Source organism: Colletotrichum paranaense (genome assembly GCF_030867605.1).
Source record: "Colletotrichum paranaense strain IMI 384185 chromosome Unknown Scaffold_7.1, whole genome shotgun sequence".
NCBI lineage: Eukaryota > Fungi > Ascomycota > Sordariomycetes > Glomerellales > Glomerellaceae > Colletotrichum > Colletotrichum paranaense.
The window spans coordinates 2328599-2349026 of record NW_026848965.1 but is presented as its reverse complement, the minus strand read 5'-3'; the positions used below and the strand labels follow the sequence as shown (position 1 = coordinate 2349026).

The 20428-nt window shown below is 53.9% G+C and overlaps 4 protein-coding genes across 4 annotated transcripts, besides 1 other annotated feature; 3 read left to right on the top strand and 1 right to left on the bottom strand.

The window, feature by feature from the left end:
• Nucleotides 1-2030: 2030 nt before the first annotated feature.
• On the top strand, nucleotides 2031-5583 carry CPAR01_09635 (uncharacterized protein; the record flags this gene model as incomplete). The annotated part of the gene is made up of 7 exons (XM_060493899.1): nucleotides 2031-2551; nucleotides 2604-2643; nucleotides 2698-3437; nucleotides 3491-4007; nucleotides 4060-4524; nucleotides 4593-5060; nucleotides 5131-5583. 7 exons carry the CDS (start codon nucleotides 2031-2033, stop codon nucleotides 5581-5583), a joined length of 3204 nt encoding a protein of 1067 aa, XP_060348029.1.
• A 3020-nt stretch (nucleotides 5584-8603) lies between these two features.
• CPAR01_09634 (uncharacterized protein) lies at nucleotides 8604-9257 on the top strand (the record flags this gene model as incomplete). The annotated part of the gene is made up of 1 exon (XM_060493898.1): nucleotides 8604-9257. The coding sequence occupies one exon, from the start codon at nucleotides 8604-8606 to the stop codon at nucleotides 9255-9257; it is 654 nt and encodes a 217-aa protein (XP_060348028.1).
• Nucleotides 9258-12482: 3225 nt separating this feature from the next.
• Nucleotides 12483-12878, bottom strand: CPAR01_09632 (uncharacterized protein; the record flags this gene model as incomplete). Its single annotated transcript, XM_060493897.1, has 1 exon — nucleotides 12483-12878. One exon carries the CDS (start codon nucleotides 12876-12878, stop codon nucleotides 12483-12485), a length of 396 nt encoding a protein of 131 aa, XP_060348027.1.
• Nucleotides 12625-12693: a sequence feature (Short protein (CPAR01_09633, KAK1536091.1) was converted to a misc_feature.).
• A 2172-nt stretch (nucleotides 12879-15050) lies between the features above and the next one.
• Nucleotides 15051-15245, top strand: CPAR01_09631 (uncharacterized protein; the record flags this gene model as incomplete). The annotated part of the gene is made up of 1 exon (XM_060493896.1): nucleotides 15051-15245. One exon carries the CDS (start codon nucleotides 15051-15053, stop codon nucleotides 15243-15245), a length of 195 nt encoding a protein of 64 aa, XP_060348026.1.
• Between the last annotated feature and the right edge of the window lie 5183 nt (nucleotides 15246-20428).

Here is a 20428-nt window from a genome sequence, read left to right as displayed (position 1 = left end):
GCCTTGACCGAATAAGCACCGAGCTTTGAGTTTCTTCTTACCTGGATGGTACAGCCCTTTCTTGCCTTTGCTGGATACTCATCAACCTTTGGGATCCACTTGGGACATCGATATTCTCGCTACCATGCTTCAAATCGGATTACTTCATTTTGGCAATACGGACGCGAAATCTTCGTTTCTCGGCATTGACCACAGATTCTTTTGTTGCGATTACGGCACTCCATCATTGCGGCTTTCGACTTTACTTGATCCTCCGCGGCAAGAGCTAATACACAGACGGATGACTTGACTTGCTCAAAACCATCTCGCAGATTGGACCTCCTGGACCAGTCCTTCAAGCGAATGGAAGATAAGACATGATTTTTTCGGCACCAGACAGCTTTTTTTTTTTTTTTTCTATTCTGTTTGGAGGTGTATGAATGTGACGGGACCTTGGAGGAGGTACCCATTCACCCAGTGGACACCATGGACTGAGAAGCTTGCTTGCTGGCTCTACTTTCACTTTTCGTCTCTTGGCATGGTCAGCCACGGTTACGGTTACGGTTATGGTTATGGTTATGAAAAAGCAGATACCCATTCGATTTCCGGTTCTGGGACAGGTTCATTTCACGATACCCCCTGGTTTACAAGTCTGGAGTTGAGGAATCTCGGTTTACGGATACTCGGATGCATCAAAAGAACTCGGACACTCTCGTCTTCAAAAGAAGACACTAATAATAAGAGATCTGAGCACAACACCCAGCAACGCGTGACTTGACGTGAATGTGACAATCCTGGCTATGAAGAATGTGGTACTCAGTGAAGAAGCTAAGAGTGAGGTGAGATGAGCGTCTGTCTGAGCTACAGGGAAACCACCTGCATCGTCGCCCCGGCAGTGGCTGGGCCCAGCACGTTTAGTGCCAATCAGCCTTATTTTGCAAGCTGGGGCCTCCCGGGCCCGTCTCTTCACCGCTGAAGATGGCGGGGCAAGTCAAGAACCACCGCCGCTAACGTGTTCTACCGTCTCCATCCTCTGTGCGGCGTGGGTGGGAACCTGCAGTGGTTGACGGTTCCTGGCGTCTGCTTGGCCCTTCACAGGCTCACGGCCCTCTGTACCTGCCGTGGCATCCCCCTACAAGTCACAAAAAGCCACCAACGGCCCAGCGCTCAGACTGGCGCCATGGCAGTAACGGCAGTAACTGAGGTGATGGGCAACGGCGCTTGCGGGCCCCGTGTTTAGTGTCGGCCCTGCCCTGCCTCCTTTGAGTTGCAACAACCGGGTGGCTGGTGGTCTCTTCGGCCGGGCTGGGTAGGTTGCATTTTGCCATGGTGATTTGCTGCTATTACATAGTACTGGACAGTCATGGCAAGCATTCTATTTAATAAGTGGTGCATCTTGGTTTCGGGGGCGCCGCCGATCTAAAGAGGCGTTCGCTTATTTTGCAATCTATCGATAATTAAAGGATATCCAATACCACCTTGCCGTTTGGAGAAGGAGAAAATATTATCACCACTCGATTAATACCAGGGTCCAAGGGAAACCCCACCAAACGGCACTTACACCAAACCGACAGACTTTACACGGTGCTACGGCACAGAAACAGCAAGGCCACCCACCGTATCATACCCGGCTCTTGCGAAGGGTAACCTTCACGATGTCACAGTACGAACCTTCACCCCAACCTCGCCGACGGGGAGGCCAGTCCCTCTTCCCCTACAGCAACAGCAGCAGAGCCTCAGCCCAGAGCCTCAGGAGCCAGTACAGCAGCAGAGAAGCTCAAACGGCACACCTCGTCCAGCTGATTGAGGAGTTCCGCAAGGGGGATCCCATCTACGAACCTGTGCCGCCCACCCCGCCACCCAGAGCCCCGGGACGGCAGGGGAGTCAACGGAGTCAGAGGAGCCGGAGGGTCGTTTCGCCATTTGTGCGATTCCAGTCACCTTTGGAGAGGTTCACATCATCACCACTTGAGCGCTTTACATCACCTCTGGAATCGTATGCTCCCAGAAGACGGGCGAAGACGCCGCTTTCTGTTCCCGTGGTGTATGATATGCCCGCCACTACCACCACAAACACCCAGCAGCAGAACATCGTCTTCCCTACAGCGATACCAGAAGAGGCGCAGATGCAGACGAGGCAGCAGTCACCACCGCAAGAACCTGAAATCGTACCCGTGCCGTCCATCATCGCCAACGAGGGCACGGAGTCGGACGAGCAGAGCTTCGACCTAGACGGATTCCCGATGCCGCCAGACTTTACGGGCCAGGAGTACCTCACTCCCGTCGAGGAGGTTGAGGACTGGGTCGATTTGGAGGAGACGTCGGGCAAGGTGTATGCCTTTGACCCGGCGCGCTCGTCGTCCGACCCGGCTAGAGACGATGATGGGTCGGATTTGGATATCCCGTTCTCGGATGACTCTACGTTGAGAGGGGAGGAGCCGCCGTTGAGTACGGCGCTTCATGTGTATCAGTCAATGTACACCGGTGAGGGCGTCCTGGGCGGTGTGCATTCGGCTGCTTTGGATGTTGTCTATGACACCAAGAGAAGGCGGCAATCGCTGTTTAGATGGCTGTAAGTGGTGTGTGTGTTCTTTAGTGTCCTCGGAATGCTAACCATCTTATAGGCATGTACAGCAAGACATGATGAATTTTGACGAGTTTACTGTAAGTCTTTACTTAAACCACCAATCTTAGGAGACAAGTGCTAACTCTGAGTAGAATGAGATTTCTCGCGCACTCTCCGAGTCGGAACAAAATGACGTCCGCAAGCTGCTCTCCGATGTGAGGAAAAACTACTCCAAGACCATCCGCACCTCTCGCGACACGACGGTCAAGCACATGGAGCCCAGCCACCTCGAACTACCCCTCCAACGCGGAGGAGACCAAGCCAAAGGCTCGGCGACAGGAAAGCGTTCCGTGACTTGGCTCTGCATCCCGTACTTTTCACTCGAAGAGTATTCTGGAATCCTGGCCACGGGAAACCCGGGAGCATACCCACCCCTCACGCTGCTGCAGTTAGCGTTCTCAAGGAACTCGCAGAAACGGGATATGCTCCAGGCGACGCGTCAAATTGGCAACGGAGGGAAAGACATGTGCTTCCACATTCGACAGCTGTGGTGTATCGTCCTGGATAACTCGCTGCTCATCACCTGCGGTTCCATGTACGAAGAAGCCCTGCGCGGCGAGACTGTCACGATGACGTCTGAGCCGGCGAGAGATCCGACCTTGGGCGCAGACACGGGACGAATACTTATCCAGCACGGCGAGTCGGTGATGTGGTCGTTTCCTCTCGAGGAGTGCAGAACCTGGTTTGCGTTTATTGCGCACTTTGCCGATTTCTGGCCAAAGGCGGTCCGTTTCCACTTCAACGGTCGTCTTTTGACGGAAGCGCGTTGGTGGAAGGTGCTTCAATTTGCCAGGACCTCTCGCAGGAATGTCGTGATCAGCATGGAAACATGGTAAGTCTCCGTGAACTCGCTCCAATAAGAGCATTGGGTTGATAAATTTATAGCACACCACCACAATTACCGCCAAGCGGCATTTTGAGACCTATCAAACAAGGCCTGAGCTGCAATGTAGGGCAATCGTCTGGTGGCCTACAGCTGCCCAGATCTTCAGCTGGAAACCGGATGAGCTTCCCACCGGGACAGTCCAACAAGACCAACGAGATGTTTCACGCATTCAGCTGGGCCGAAGCAAGATCGCCCAGCCCAATGGAAGGTCCCAACTTTATCGTCCTTCAGAAACAGCTGTCCGAAGTCGAGGAGTTCCTGACGGCTGAGACCAACGGGCCAGACCGGCGGGCTTATCTGGAGGCTGAGATGTCGACGAGAAATGAAGTGTTTGAGTACCTCGAGCAGCAGGGGGCGCAGATACAGGATACGAAGAAGTTGTGGAAGAAGCAAGATTATGACGAGCGTGTTGATATCTTTAACGCGGCTGACTCCTTGTTCCGCTTCTTCTTGCCTCCATTGTTTGATGGACCGACAACGGAGAGGTTTTGGGGTGCCGTGATGAACTTGGTCAGAGTAAGGCTATTGTTTGTCTTATGAGCCCCTATTAGATGCTAACGGCTTTCAGATTCCTCAGCCCCAGACCACCGAGGGTAAGTCTCATCCGAACAACCTCGACAAGATACGTCGCGAAGCCGTCTACGCAAATGCCCCCACGGTCAGAAAAGCACTGCGCCAAATGGCCCTCCCCGTCATCGCCTTCAAGAGCATCCTGTCCCATGCCGAACCCACAGACCGGGTGGATATCGACGTTCCGCTGGAGCTGATCCGAGCCTGGCTTCATCTGGTCATGGGCCTGATCTACGCGAGTCACGAAACGCACATGTGGGAGGACCATCTGGAGGTAGCGGACACGCTGGTCAAGAACGGCATGAAGCACATGATGGAACGGCTGTCAAGCCTTAATCTGCTGGAACGGTCTTCCGTCCTCCCGCTCGAGGTGGTGTCCCTGATCAGCTACGGCCTCTTGTCCAACACGTCTGGAAAGTATGCGGGAATTACGGACACTTATTCAGAGTATCTCAGATCATTGGTAAGTTTGGAGTGACTCGTGGTGTGTGGGCTATCTACTTTTGTATCATGCACTGACATTGCGGGCAGGAAAACGAGATTGCAAACGGGCAGTCGGACATCTCGTACCAGCAACGGATCAACTTCTTGCGCCAGGAACTGAGCGTGATTAACCGCGCAATTGCAGCGCAAAACAGTGTCTTTAGCTCTATCCTAGCCTCTCGTCAAGAAGGTTCATCCGCAGCAGCGAAGCTTCACCGATCGGCTCGAACTCAGGTCGCCGCAGCCAACTACCGCGAAACAGCTTCTCTCAAGCCTCATTTGCGGATGGGTAGAAGCAGCGGCAGACATGGCGCCGGCGATGACGAAGACGTGCAGGTGCTGCTGGAGCCCATGGTCATGGCTGCCAGTGCAGAGGTGTCCGACTTTTACAAGCTTCCGTCCACGGACGCGGCTGGCTTCAGGGATCTCCTGGCGGCGGAGTGCACGCAGCTACTTGAGCGGCGGAGCAGGGACTTTGAAGAGTATGCTGAACAGGCTGACGTTTTGGAACAGACGGTGAGTAGTTGTTCGAGACCGCTTGTGACATCTTAGATTCTGGGATGAGCACGCTAACGAGTTGAACTAGAACCTCAACAATGCCGCGGTGACCAAGGACCGGCAAGAGCAGGCGATTTATGCCTTTACTATTGTCACCATTATCTTTTTGCCTCTGAGCGCCGTCTCGAGCGTCTTCGGGATGAACTCTAGCGACATCCGAGACATGGAGGCCGGGCAGTGGTTGTACTGGGCTACCGCGATACCCGTCACCATCTTAACGATTGTGCTGGGTCTGTGGTGGATGGGCGAGATAGGACACCTCGTCGACTGGGTGCTCAGAAAAGTGCGAGGCGACGACAGAGTGGGCACAAAATTTCCCGCCTCATCGTACAGTAGCGGGGACATGTCCGAGAAGCCTAGCTACCAGCAGCATGCCGGTATCGAGGTTATCAATGCTCCGCGGGCCGTGTATAGTCGGCCAATGTTGGCCAAGCAGAGCTTCACGAGGCGGCTGGACAGACGACGAAGCCAACGGACGTGAGTTTGCGGGACGCATACCGCGGTACGCCTCTGGCAACAGCACGACACCACCAGCTACCTTGCACTACATGACGGCCCTGGTCTGACAAGTGCAACTGCCTTGGATCGAAGCCAGGAAGCTCGGGGGCACCCGAGCCGGCGCCAGGACCCTGGGTGCAAGGGTCTTCTTTGTGGAAGTGGTTGGGCCTAGATTGTCGATTCTTCGACTGCCGGGTGCTTCACGAATCGCCGAACACACTCACCCAAGGCACGTCAAAGATTGGGCTGCCAGTCTGGCGCCGGCAGGATGGGGACGATCGATGGATTGGGGATGGGTGTTGGCTCATCGGCTTGGCATCGTGGGATGGGCGCCCAACGGAGATTTGAGGCCAGCTAGCCCTTCCGCTACTCGTCTACCGGCATACACGCATCGAAAGGTGGTCTCTTGTCCTGCAGAAGGGGAAAGTAGATCTGAGAGAAGTGTTGCCTCCTTTGCAGCCCGACGAACAAAGCCGGACACAGACGCTACGCTTGGGCGAGGGAAGAAAAAAGAAGGTTGGGACGAGAAGGATAATGGAGCGGAGACGTGCGACTGCCAGCTCACACACAGAACCCAATCTGACAAGCTCAGCCCTGCAAACCCCACGATCAGGGGTGGCCCCAGATGGCCCAGATATGGCCGAGATGGGGGGAGAGCTGAGAACTCAAAGGATGGAAGCGTTTTGGAAGATTCCCCGGTTGTGGTCTGGCATCCCCAGCCTGTTGGGATCTGTGGGCGGGCTATTGATGATAGGGCCGCGGAGAGACATGCACGACGACATGACAGTTACGATAACATCCTTGAAATTTTCAATTTTCCGTCTTACGGACAGGACCAGGTGCCGGACGCCGTGAAGCAGTGCAGAGTGCGCAGAGTGCAGCTGGAGATGTAGGGCGGCTACAGTGAGTCGAGCGAATGAGTGGTCTGGAAGCTCTGCCCTTCTCTTTTGGTGATTGCTGGTGCGGCGCTTTGCGATCAAGGAGGGAGCATGTTGCGCACAGCTTAGCTCTTTGGAAGGTTTGGATAGAAAGCTCTCTACTCCCTCTGTTCTGAGCATCTGAGTGGTTGGGAACTTGGGGCCGAGGCCGGGAGGAGGGAGTGGACGTGCCGCGTGCCCAGTGATCCCGGTCAATGTTCGAGTATACGTACCGAACGTCGACCGCCTCGGGGTTTTACAACTTGATTTTCCCAATTTCTGGCGTGACGTGCCCGCTGGCGTCATAAGGCCTCAATTGCCCAATGGCGCACCCTTGTCTGCCACACGATGGGAAGGAAGGTGCCAGGTGACAGCCGACCACCTCCCCTCCCAAGTCCCAGACCAGAGGACGGAATGGAGGGCGGGAGAACTTCCCATGGCAGGTGCATCTGTGGTACTAAGGAAGGGGCAGGAAAGAGGAGGGAGGGGAGCGGAAGGGAAGGGAAGGAAGTGATGGGATGTTTTGGATGGGTTGGGTTGAACTTGACACTGGTGCAAAAAGGTTGGAATCGCATGAGGTGGCCCATCTGGAGTTTTGGAATTGGAGTTGTTGCTGCACAGTACCTTGGCTCTAGATACTATTTCACCCAATGAATGATTGTATACAGTATCCATCTGCATGTCAAGTAACACACGTCCAGGCTGTGTTTTGCGTGCGCCTCTTTCTCTCTTCTCGAATATCTGGTCTCTGTTCTTTGGGGTTAATACTTCTCCATACCCGTGCATGCTCACATCCACTCTTGCGTGCCCGTACGTGCGTCCATCTATGTAGCATCTCGGCGCTCCCGTCCCGGATCTACTGTGGGCTTTTACGGAGTGCTGTAGTGTAATTCGTAGCTTCGTCGTCCATGTGCTTGTTATGCGGGTTTGCTTCTCTGGCTTGGTTGTGGCTTAGTACGGATAGCTGAACCCGAGTGGACGGAGTAGTTGAAGGGGGAAGATGGGTGCAAGGCAGCCTGGCCTGCGTGGATGTCCCCTTCCCGCTGGGCAGTGGGCGGTTTTGATCTTGGGCTGACACACACCCAACCAGCCAAGCTGAGAAGGGTGAGAGGTGGTGCATGATAATACCGCAGCGCAACTCTCTCACAGGCCAATTTCATGGTGTTTTCCCATTAGTTGGTTTGCAGAAGGAGGGGCAACTGCCAGGCAGGCAGGTAGGCAGGCCCAGTCCAGTCACCCCTCCCCCCTTCTACGGAAGCGACGAGGACCTTGATTCAACCTGCCATCTGCCAACTCCCGTCCCTTCCCCTTCCCTTTCCTTCCCACCCCCGTGCATGCGTACCTTCCTTGCAGCCGAGCCAGAGAGCCTAGACTCTTCGTTGTTGGTGTGGGATGAGTGTTATATGAATAGCGCATCTCCCGCCCGCCAACACTCCAGACGAAAGGGACTGGTTCTGTTCTTCTCATTCCCACCACAACCACAACCATAACTACAACCCGCCGCCGCCGCTGGCTTACCGACATTTGACACCGCGACACCTTTACTTAGCTCCAACGCTTTCTTCTCTCCCACCCGTTCGTTCGCCACTGGCTCCCTTTTTGTGCCTACCGACAGTAGGTAGTGTAGAGGAAAAGGCCAGCCCACCCCGCGCCAGGTGATCAACATCTGATTTTCCCTCACCCGGTCTTTGCGCTCTGCACATCACTTGTGTCGCAAAAAACGGTCGTCTAGCGGATCGCATTCCCGCATATCGCATCTCGCACATCCCTCGGGTCGCTACACGCAACACGCGCAACACCTCATCCCATCCTCGGGTCCACGACGCATCCTGCGTCTACCCGCAACTCAAAACCAACCCAAAATAACCAAACCCCAACCAACTTTCCCTCTCGGCATCACGACACTCGCACCGAAAAAAGTGTAGGCTACCGAAAAGGCGCACAGTCGAGAAACATCTATACGTTCAAAAATCCCCTTGGCACGAATCCAGCCGTCCAAAATGGGTACGAGTAAGCCCCAAAATACCTGACGTCAACGTTTGTCGCAACGTTCGCGCCAGGTCTACGTAAACACAAATGACTAACCATGCATCGTACAGCCTCGTCAAAGGAATACTACGAGTATCACCACCACCACCGCCACCACCATCACCACGGCGCAAAGAAGCGCCTCTATCTCGAACCTCCCACCAACGGCGCCGTCACGGTCCGCACAAAGAAGACCACATTCATCCCGGCTCGCGAGCCCACCCCGCCTCCCGTCATCGTCAAGCCCGCCCCGCCGCCGCCCGTGATTGTCAAGCCTCCTCCGCCTCCCCCACCGCCCGTCGTTCTACCCCTCCCGCCTCCGCCGCCGCCGCCACCCGTTGTCGTTCCGGAGCCCCTGCCACCCATCGAGGTCATCGCAGTTGACGTCGAGCCTTCGGTGAAGAGCAGCAAGTCAAGCAGGAGCAGCCGGTCGAGGAGCCACAGCCACTCGCGGAGAGGCAGCCGCGACAGGGAGAGGGATATCAGAGAGGTGTACGTTGAGCGGGAGAAGCTCGTACCCGTCCGGGTGCCCTACCCCGTCCCCGTCCCCGTTGAGCCGCGGTACGAGACGTTCCGCTATGTCGAGGGTAGAAGGTACTCGCCGCCCAGGATGCTGCCGCCGCCGCCACCCCCTGAAGAGGAGAGGATGAGGGTTACCATCTCCGACCGGAGGAGGGAGAGAGAGTACAACGACTACAGCTACAGGCGGTGAAGCCTTGATCGTTGTGCTTTGACTCGGGCCTTGTTTTCAGGTACTGTGTGTTTGGATCGAATGTTTGGAATATTATTTGGGAGGTTGTTTGTTTGATTTGATACATGTCTGGCGATGATTTAAGCGGTTATGATCTCGCGGCGTTACCAGGTTTCTTGATACGATGAGACGGTGCGACGCCGCTGGAATGGAATCTTTTCCATATTTATGACTTGATATCTGGGATTTAGTTTGGGAAAGCGATGACTAGCGAAAGCAGTGCTGGGATATATGTCATGATAGAGAGAAACGTATGATGATATTCTGAAATGACAGCCGCTCTTACAATTGCATATTCCTGTTGCGTCCTCTTGACTGGTTCCTTTGACGCTCTCGAACTGAGGCTAATGTCTACACTTCAAGGCTGGCCTTGCATGCTACCAACTCACCCAACCCCTATATGATACGGCGTGTAGAATTCATGGCTCGCACGAAGCTCACTCCGTCTGAGTCACTAGCTACTAAACAGCGTGGGCGAGGCGTCTCTTTGTCATGTTTATCACCCGTGGTCGACACTACTCGTGAGATGTTGATTCTTGTGATTGTGACGATGGTTCAAGGTTAGACGTGAGTCGAATTGTACGCTTCCGACTGGCTCTGGGAAAAGATGTGTGAAGTCTATGGACTGGGCTTGTACGAAGTGAGCTCTGTCTCAATTTACCGGCTCCCAACAGTTGGGCGAGATATCTATTCATCCACCGTCAATGAGCTAAGGAGACCAGAGAGCCTGGATCCAGCGACATCCATCGCGTTTGAACCACGGCCCGGACTTGATTTGGAATCTAGGACGGGCCCATGTTCCCCCATCCGTCTTGGAGCCGCGTGAGATGGATATGGGTTTGCATCCCATCTCAACAATGGAACATCGTGTTAGAGAGACTGGTATATCGTGTCGAATTACATTGATCAAGCACAGCGACGGGAGAGGCAAGGTGACCTTTCCGCCTCTACCGCGACGCAGACTTACCGTGTAATTCTTCTCGCTAACATCGACCTCACAGGGGATCTGACCGACTACGTATTCAAGACTGCGACGACACGGCGAGAGAGGTGTGCGACCTAACCATTCGTGCTCTCCCGGACACTACGTGATGTAGCCCTCGGTACTTCCACCCTTCATCACGGAGTCGAAGCTATCACCACAAGCTGGGAATCATCTAGAACTCGGCAATCCCGTTCTCGGAAAGCCCGGCCGAACGGATAGGACAAATACTCGGACATTCTCGACGGCGAGCCCTGGGCGTCGCGTAACAAGCCTTGAGAGGTTGGTCCACCGTTCAAGCTCGCATTCGATCCACTATTTCTTTCTCCATCTAGAGGGACCTCCGGGCACTAGGCAGTGGGCAGAATAGAATGAATTAGCTGCGATATATCGAGATGCGACGGTGGACCTGGCATGTGTTGATAGATTGGTTTAGCAGGGTAGATGAGTAAGTCGATTCGACGATACCGATCCGAGAAGAAAGAGAACTCCAATGGCAGGAGCACGTGGTCCAAGAGAGAGCCACACAAAGTATGAATAGATTGCCATACAATATAACAAGGGAGCTTGACAATCAATACAAAGACGAACAACTTGGCACTTGATTGAGACGCGGCCTTGAAAAGATACGAGTCTCAAAAGTCGCGTGATTGGGAGAAAAAGGTGAGGCAAGATGAATGGTGATTTGAGATAATATCAATAGACTATATGCGGTTTAAGAACTCTCAGCAGGGTAAATGAGTAGGTCGTTCTTCTTTGGCGTCTCGACGTCTCTCTATCAATTGCGCACTTCCTCTATTTTGAGAAGGTCCCGAAACGCACTGTTTCGAGCATCTACATCAGCTCCTGAGACGACGCCAAACCGCAAGCAGCCGGGCAGCCCCGTCTCCTCGGGCCCGTGAGGTTACATTTCTTCTTCGCCGTGTCACGATTTTGACTGTTTTTTCAGGCCCCGTCCGTGTTGGCAGGGCTGAAGCTATATATAACCGCTTGGCTTTGTTTCTGCGCAAGCGCATCGAAATCTTTCTGAGGCGTTTCCCCCCTTCTCCCCTTCACTGTGCAACACTGCATCGTGCTTGAAGGAGTTTGGTCGTAGTCGCAGACGAGCTGTCAGTGTCTCGCCAATCGATGGGCGGCAATAAACATCGAACTTCGATTGACAGGACCCAGCCCACTGTCTCGGAACCCCAGGAGGGCCAAGAACCTCACGATCGTCTCTGATCGCGTGCTCCCTTGCCAAAACCTTCTTGCAAACCCTGCAGCGAACGTGTTCGCGACTCCGATAGAGTGTGAAACCTCGCCGCTCCAGCTCGAGTAAATGATCCCTCCTGGGATAAGAAAGGTTGCTATTTCGAAGAACGGGATGCCTACTTCGGTCATCCTGCAGTGATCGCTGTTCTCCATCGGCCATGGCAGCACATCACAAAGTTTCCAGGCTCGGATCGGCTCGGCCCTGGTCTCCATGTGTTCGTGGACCATGACGCCGCGGGGGTTCACTTCAAAATTGACTTGGCGTCGCAGTGTCGAACCCGGAGTTCGGCTTGCTTCCTAACTTCAAGTGGAAGTTCCAATGATGTATTGCAGATGGTCCATTCGTCTGGTCGCGTCAACGCGCAACTACCTCGGGAAACCCGTCAACAGCTAGCCCAACATTCGAGTGCTACAGATCTAATATCCAAACACCAATGCGTTGATGCTGAGACCTACTGCATGTGACTTGTCAGGCTGAGATCATTGCGATCATGCGCATGCCTTCAATGGCGGGTACCCCGTCAGCTTGAGATACCCATAAGTCGCGGGCTGAACTCAATACCAAACGGTCCGTAATGACCCAAGGCGAGGACGTCTCGGACAACGCCGGCCAAGACTGAGACGTTGAGGCTCTCTTCCCCCTCTTTCGCTGCTCAAAAAACGATTTCCACTGTCGAGCAGGTAGGCAGAATCGGAGCAGAAGAATGAGAACGAATGCGCCCTCCCAAAGAAGAGTGTGGAAATTTCTCGGTGGACGCGGGCTCCGTAGCACTGCAGCGGCGGCTCCGAAGATTACTGCGTAAAAGGCGGAGACCAAAGCGGAACTCGTTGCTTGGTTGACTTGGCCATAGGAGGATCACTTAATCTAGTCTGGGCTGTATATACGACGTAGGCAAGATGTGGTCTTTGATACCTGATATCATTCGACGGCAGTGCGGCAGGGTTTGATTTCCTTACTCGGAGGACCTGTGGAAGTGTGCTGGACGATAGGTGCAGATGTCCAAGTAGACTGGCGCCGACATCGATAGGAAGCGACGCAGCATTGGACCATCAACCTGCCGTACAATATCGAGGTCACAGGCATCGATCAAAACTATGCGGACGCAGGTGAGAGCGGGAAGAGCGTCCAGGAGACCGTCGTTGAACGGCACTGGCGCCGATTGATCGGCCCCGTCCCGGAACCTCTTATCCGCGGACTGGACCCGATCCGGAACCCCACGGTCCCCGACCAGACCAACGTGGTGCACCTGGATAAGCAGAAGGTCTGGTTGAGGATCAAGGTGGCCTGGGTTCCCATCATCATCCAGCCGTACCTCGATGGGCTGATGAGTCGGATCTTGAGACGGCATGATGAGATGCGCTTAAGTGACGTGGAGGCCATCATCGAACGAGGCACCTCATTCGTAACATGGCGAGACAGGCTAGCTCGTCGCGGTTGTCAGCTGAACATTGTGGATCGCTCCCATGGTTGAAACGGCATGGGGCTCCGCGTCTCATATGGGGGATTGTCTCCCTCTTCCTTTCAAGAGACGATATGGAAAAACGAAAGCTTGCATTGGGGGCCGTTTCCTTGCCGATGAATTCGATCGTGACTCGAGGGGTTCGCCTCGACCATCAAGTTCGGGTTGTTTAGTCGTGTGCATCGAGCGTGGCGAACATCGCTTCGCATGGCGATAGTTGCATAGTGAGCAAACCGCAATGCACAACGGCGGCTAGCCGGCATGTTCCTGGCGCATTTCGTCTGCGACAAGTGACACTTCGTGACAGCGTCAACGAGTAGGAGAATGGCAGGCTCGGTCTGGGGACGTCCTGCGCCCAATGAAGCCGGCCCATCCATCTCACCGACGGAAGCTGGGAGCCGGGGACTGAAGGACCGTCTGATTGCCAGGACCCATCATCTCAACTTCCGCAACGTGTCTAACAGGCTACAGCGGTGGTCCTATGATGTTTGCCTTGAATCGCTCCCTCCTCTTCCGCGAGCGGACGAGAGAGGAGGAGTGCGCATGAACTGGGATCGACATGCTCACATGAGTTTTCTTCATAGTCGTGCTGCGTGTCTTCGTCTAGTCTAGCTGAAGCGGTCGAGGTGGTGAAGCGAGAAAATCTGCGACGAGAAGCTTTCCCTCCCCCTCAGATTGATGGCGGATCTGAAACATGCCCGCGACGCCGGCTAGACTTCAGGCTGAAGATGGCTGGCGGTCATGGTAGCGACTGATTTGGTGTTTCACCGCACTTTGCGGGAGAATACCGAGTCGTCATTGGATGGGATGGCTATAGCCCGAATTGCAGGACGAGGTTGATGAGTTGATCTGCTGCACAGCTGACGGAATTCCGACCTTCCTTCTAGCGGACTTCGTCCCAAGTTTATTCGACCCCGGGAGGTTGAGGGGTCGGGATGTCAACCGAATCTGTATTGCTTTTGGTAGAGTAATCCTGGTTTGGTTCACAGAGCAGTTGCTGGAAATTTGTCATTTAAAGATATCGAAAGGCAATGATTCCCTCTTGACGATACACAGGAGTTTTCCCGTTCCTATACTGGGCTGTCGACTGAAGATGACGTTAGAAAGTCTTCTTGTAGTCTGGGGATCGAGTTGATGGAAACCTACCGAGGTAGGGGCCAGGAATTGCCTCAGTATAGGCCCGGCCGACGTAGCTGTGCGGCCCCATCACATACATCTGCAGAGCAAGCACCTATGAGCTGATTGGCTTGTCCCAGGTATAGGCAGTATTGGCCAATCATGCCTATCTGAAGCCACCAGGCTTGATCCAGGGGCGAGAATGTCCAAAGCCAATGTAATATGACTTATCAGAAAGTCAGAACTTTGAAGCAGAGAAGCTTACCTTCCACGGGTCCACTGGAGACCCAAAGACGCCATCTTCTTGTTGGGATCGTGGAGGGTTACAAGGCCCGAGGAAATTCAAATGTTCTTGGTGCGAACAGAGAACAGCTTGCGTGCCAAAAGTCCCACGTAGGCTGAGGTCATCAAACACAAGGCTGCGAATGGCACGCTAAGATTTCGGACGAAGGGCCTCGTTGAGCTTGGTGATTGCAGTTGATGAAGGATTATAGTGGTCTCGCACTCTCTCGGTCACTAGAACCTCTCCAACTCCAAATCATCTTCTGTCATTACGGTACTTGGCGTAGTCTGAGGCTTCAAAGCCCTCGCATGCAGCTGGCTGTTTGTCATATGAACGAAACAATCGCTTGTTGTGTTCTGCAGCAACGGACGACCATGACAAAAAGTGAGCTGCAGCTGGTGAGGTGCAGTAGCGGGCAGCTTCATCAGCGGAACTGGAGCTTCCCGATGCTTGGCCAAGCCGCCTTGAACATGGGCTGCAATGCAGATCTGAACCGCACAATGGTTGGCCTAGAGCTGCCGTCTGGCGTGGTATCAAGATGACCCCATATGCTGGGACAAAGTAGCATATTGTGTTTGACGCTCTGTCTGCTTCCTATGACTGTGTGCAGTGAATTCAAGACCAGCATCGTAATTCCTGACGGCATTCCGCCTGGGTTGCATATGGGACGAGGGGCTATTCCAGTTTGCAATGCAACGAGCTGCCAAGTTCCCACCTCTCTTTCTCAGGGTCCAAGTCCTCTTGCCCTTCCGCCACGCTTGATTGGCTGGCTCTGTCGATCCCAACGCTTGGCTTCCGAGGCGGCTGGCACAGGCCACCAATTGTCTCTCCCATTCAGAGCGGCTTCTGGCTCATGAGTTCGTGCAGGCGTCTCGAGGCGTTCGCGAGTGCAAGCCAGGCACGTCAGGACAAGCGCAATGCATGCTCCTTTTCCTGGTGTTGTCTCGTCGTACTAGACATGGATCTCGTGGCGGTTCATACTTCACGGGATTGTAGTGTGGGATCTCATTGCGCGCCTTGAGCTCCTTGGCTTTCGCGCCTGTGGTTCGAATGTGCTCATGGAAATGGATTAAGATTGCTGGATCCACCAGCCATCAGGATCCAGAAACAACGGCCGCTGAGGCGCTGAGGGAAAAAGCGACGCTGGAGAGGGGGTTTCCTGGTACTCGCATCTGGTTCGCGCCCACAGCACCAGTCGGGAATAGCTGCACTGCCGCCAGAGGGTTTTCGTAGGCCATACTCCGTTCTCCGTAGTCTACACCGCTGCAGCGGTTTAAATTGGCATCGACTTCTTATGCCTCTGATCACAACCTGCCTGGTCTCTCCAAGGGCCCGCTTTCTTCACTGCCATCTGTTGCTTGTTCCATCCCACTCCGAGCTCTCTCGTTGGCTGATTGAAGGCCGTAATGTCGACTTTATCAACACGACCGGGGACGATTCTCCGGATCTGGAAAAGAACTGACGGTCTGCGCCCGCGAGCCTCAGGGGCCTGAAGAGAATTATCTTGCCATTTTGCTTCGGAATGCCGGTTCTGAGCGGGTCTGTCGATTCGCCGTATTTGCCCCTCGAGTACCGGCTTGTTTGCCCCTACGGATGGACATCGAGCCTGTTCAGATCGAAGAAAATTGCCGACCTGACCGATTGCTCTACGGACCCCTTTTGATCCACTAGCCTTTCAGTGCTATCGGTGGAAGTAGAAGCTGCAGCAAAGACACCGCTTTTCCCACGTAAATCTGGACTGCCCAACTTACTCACTCTGTGTAGGCTGGGAAGCTCTCCATTGCCAATGTGCCAATCATGTCAGTGGCTTCTTTAAAAAGTGGCTGCACACAAGGATCAGTAGTCGCTTGTTCCGCAGTTCAACGGCGTCTCAACTTTGGGAACTTCCAAAGCCTAGACTGTTCCATGAGATGTAATTGAAAGGTGCTGATGAGAGGCTCGAGCGATTGCCCAGTTGCGTTGTGTGACCTCATGACTTGGTTAGGAACTGCCCCGAGTCATCGAAGGCATGGTGAGTGCTGGAGTGAGCGGTCTTTGACTGCATAGTCCCGTGTTTTCTCAGGCGCTCGGGTTCGGACTTGCGCAACAGTCTAGGATCACTTCGAACTCCCAAGAGTGCAATTGGCGACAAAACTGGAAGAGATTGGAGATTGAAGGGGCTCGACGAGTTTCCTGTCTTGTAACACTAGACCACGGATGCTTCCGAGAAGTGAATATCCCGCGAGTATTCCTAGAAATCTAGCCCGTCGATTCGAGGGATCTTGGGTTGACAACTGTCCCTCGAGGTTATTTGCGTCGAAGTTGAGGCAACGCCCTAGAGTCATGCCGTGATGACTGCCGTTTTTTGTAAAGCAGATGTTTATACTGGATATATGGTGCACTCATTTGGCGGCGCAAGTGACGGCTGAGTAGAAGACGGTGTAGCATGTGTCCGGTCATAGTTAACCCAACCCAAGGTGCCTGCCAGTACGAAGTACGGGCGCCTTGGCTCTCGGCTCAGTGTGCGAATTCCACGATTCCTGCTGGCGGAGGATGTGCCTGTAGTCTGTTCCTGCAGAAGCGGTACTACCTCCTGCATGACACATAAACGTGCTAGACCGAGTCTGGCCAGATACCTAACAAGACTAGCCACTCTCTTTTGTATTGTAGGATTCCACAGGCCTAGGCCAAGGGGGGCAAAGCCAGATCACGGCGAAAGCCCAGTGCCACATTCCCAATGGGTGCGACAGCGCGCGACGTGGCAGACAGTGTCTGAAGCAACAGCAGAAGGACAAAATCCAGCCGATAGCTGCTCGCGCATGAAGCCGCTGTGGGGTTTGTCATTCCCATAAAGGAGTGACACGTCGAGTGAATGCTGTGGACGCGCCGCGAATAGCATCTCAAATGTGACAGCAAACGGAGGACGTGGATAGCATTTGCTGGACGACCGTGACTGGCGAGGATCCCAGTTTCGAATGGATCCATTCCAAGTGCCCATAGGTAGCTCTCTTTTTCTCTGTATTGACGTGACGGGCATTCGATCCTGGCTGGCCCAGACTCAGAACACCGCTTGGGCCACTTTCCCGTCCCTAGCCCTGGTCCTGGAAGTGGAAGTGCTGTTTTTGAAGTGGAGGCATCAAATGTCTGGGACTTGAGGACCTCAAAGAGGGACGAGGACCAGGAAGACGAAGAACGCAGGGGTATGATTGGAGCAAACTGAGCAGAGACCCCTGGCCCTGAGATTAATTAAGGCCTTGGGTCGTGGCGTTAGGAATCTGGGGTGTGTGAAAGTGGCCCACAGCGCTACGGCACCCGTGCCATGCATGCATGGATGTGGTGGAGGAAGCATGTCCGTAGGAGAACTGGAGATGTTTTGATCGTGTACTTTGTAGGGGGCAGCTTGATTCCTAGTCGTTGAACAGTATGACTCTTGAGTGAGTGTCGTTGGCCAGCTCGAAGACTCAAGTCTCTTCAAGTGCGGAGAAGGAGCATCGGTGCACGGTGTGGAAGATGTAGAGATGTCTGAAGGAGGATGGAGCCGAATGACAAGGCGGCTCGAACCTTGCGATACTGATGAAGCTTGGGAAGAGCTGCTGTGGGTGACGACGGCGGGCAAGCGCAAAGAGCCAAATTCCAACAGTCAGTTGGCGTGTGTGCTCCGTACTGATCTGTAATACGTAGATTTGTTTGTCGTACGCGGACTCGTGACTGACATGTTTCAAGAAAGCCGGTGTTTCGGGAGAGAGGCAAGATGACCTGTGGTCACTCGCCAGCGGTGCGGGACATTCGGGACATTACGCAACGACAATATATTGCTGATATTGGCTTCTGAGTGTCTGGCAGGTTATCGGATGAATTTGAGGGTTGTGTAGTGTCGTGGAGGGCGAGGTACTTTCCGGAGCCGAGCGGTCGAGACCACGGTCTGGGTTGGTCCATACGTCAAAGGTTAATGGGAGTCGGAGAGTTCCAGCCTCTTTGATACATCAGTGAAGCTTGAGTTACCGGTGACATCTGGTCGTGACCGACCTGTCTTCCGTAGATAGACAGATACCGTGGACCGTAATTGTAGAAAAGCCGTCGAGGTAGGAAGAGATTAACGGGTCGGGATCGAGAACCAAAACTTTAGATTGGCATAGCAAGTCTCTAAGGGCGCGGGGCGGGCGTGTGGGATGGAGTCTGAAGATGCCTTGGAGCCAAATCTCGCCAGCTCAACATGCTGCTGCTGCTGCTGCACACGTGGCTGACGTGGGAAACCGTGAGTGCCCGTGTTGGTAAGGTTCCTACGGCACCTAGTGGTGCCGGTTTGCTGGTTCAGTCGGCCTGCACGAAGGGAGTGAAACCAAAAACACAGAGGCAGAGAATCAGACGTGGTCGGAGATTGAAGTCGATGCAAAAAAAAAAAAAAAAAAAACACGAAGCATGAAGATTGGAGGACTTACATCAGCAACATAAGTAAGGGATCTTGGGATGCCTCATGTCCTGCAGGAAGGCAGAATAGAAAGAAGTGCCTCGCAGTGTCTCTAGTACCTTAGGCAATAATTCGTCAACCTAGTTGGGCAAATGCAGGAGCAATGGAAGGCACCTCTTGCTACATTTAGTCCCGTTGTCTATTGCGGAAAGAATAATCTACCAAGGTAGGGAGGTCGGCACTTTCTAGAGTGAATTGCATAAACCCGAAAGGAAGGTGATATCGTGAAGGAGCAACTGCGCGCACTAAAAGGCAAGGTACGGCAAGGCAAGGTAGGCAGGCACGCAGGTACCTTGGAAACAGCCTTATGTAAGCCCAAGCACTTTCAACATGCCGGTGACTTGAGCAAAGCTTAGTTTATTTCCCACCCGCAAGAGAAAAACCAGCAAAATACGTATGAACAGTCCCCTTGTTTACGACTTAATTTACTGAGGCAAAGGTCCAGAGCGCCATCAAAGTCATCATGGCGGTAAGACTACGGACGACAAACAACAAATCTAGGATGACGGTTTCGCCATTGACACACCAGCGGCAGACCGGCTGCCCTGGGAGATGAAGACGTTTCTCACAACCTTAAGAGTCCAACACTAAATGACCAAATCACCCTTAGTATGCGAACTAGAGGCAATGGCTGACAGGGTTAACAGACGAATACTTTCTTCGCTACCAGACTGTCATGCTGTAGCATCATTCTATGCAGCGTGTCTTCGAGGCCCCCGCACAAAGTATCGCTTTGAAATGGTAGTGGCACGTGTATGGAACACCGTCATTCCCGCCCACCGTGGGGGCCAAAGGCTCCAAAGGGATACAACTATCGGGGAGGATACAGCAATTGCTCCGATGCCAGCTAGCACGTTAAAGGTCGAGGAGCCACGGTGCCACGGAGCCTCGAGGGAGGGGACGATGGAAGGGAGGGATCCATCATCCGGATGACCAACAACGGGATGCAAAATGAACCCCAGAGGTCAATGCTGATGGTGCATCGCATCTCTTTTGCGGCTTGCCAGTGGCCAGTGGCCATTGTCAATCCAATCTCTTCTGCCTCCTCCTCTCCTCCCCACGTCCACGTCTATACGTCCCGCCACGCTCGCATTCTCTCCGACATTCTCATCCTCGCTCCTCTTCCCCGAGTCGGCCCCTGAACGGACGGAACTTCGAAGGCCCTCAGGAGACCTACCAGCGTATGGTTATCACGGAGGACAGACTATTCCATATCCCAACTGCATCCTTCCCTTTCTGGCCACACCTTGCAGCGGCAGATGCAGACTCCAAGAACCACGAACCCACCACACGACCAGGAACGTACAGCAGCAGCAACAGGGGACTGCACCACCTGCAGCCAATTCCCAGTCCACGCATCCTGCTGCTACGACTATTTGATTGTCATTGGCCCCTGTGGCTTCCAAGTACCTTATCGGGGTATCGGTGGTGCAAAGATACCTCCATTACTCACGCTTCGAGGTACTACCACCACCACCACCATCGGCCGGCCACTTATTCCCCGGCACCCTGTTTAACCTTCAGATGTACGTTCCTCTCCCCCCCCGTCTCCCCCTCCTGTTAAGGTCCGGTTGCGAATGCCGCTGCCGACCT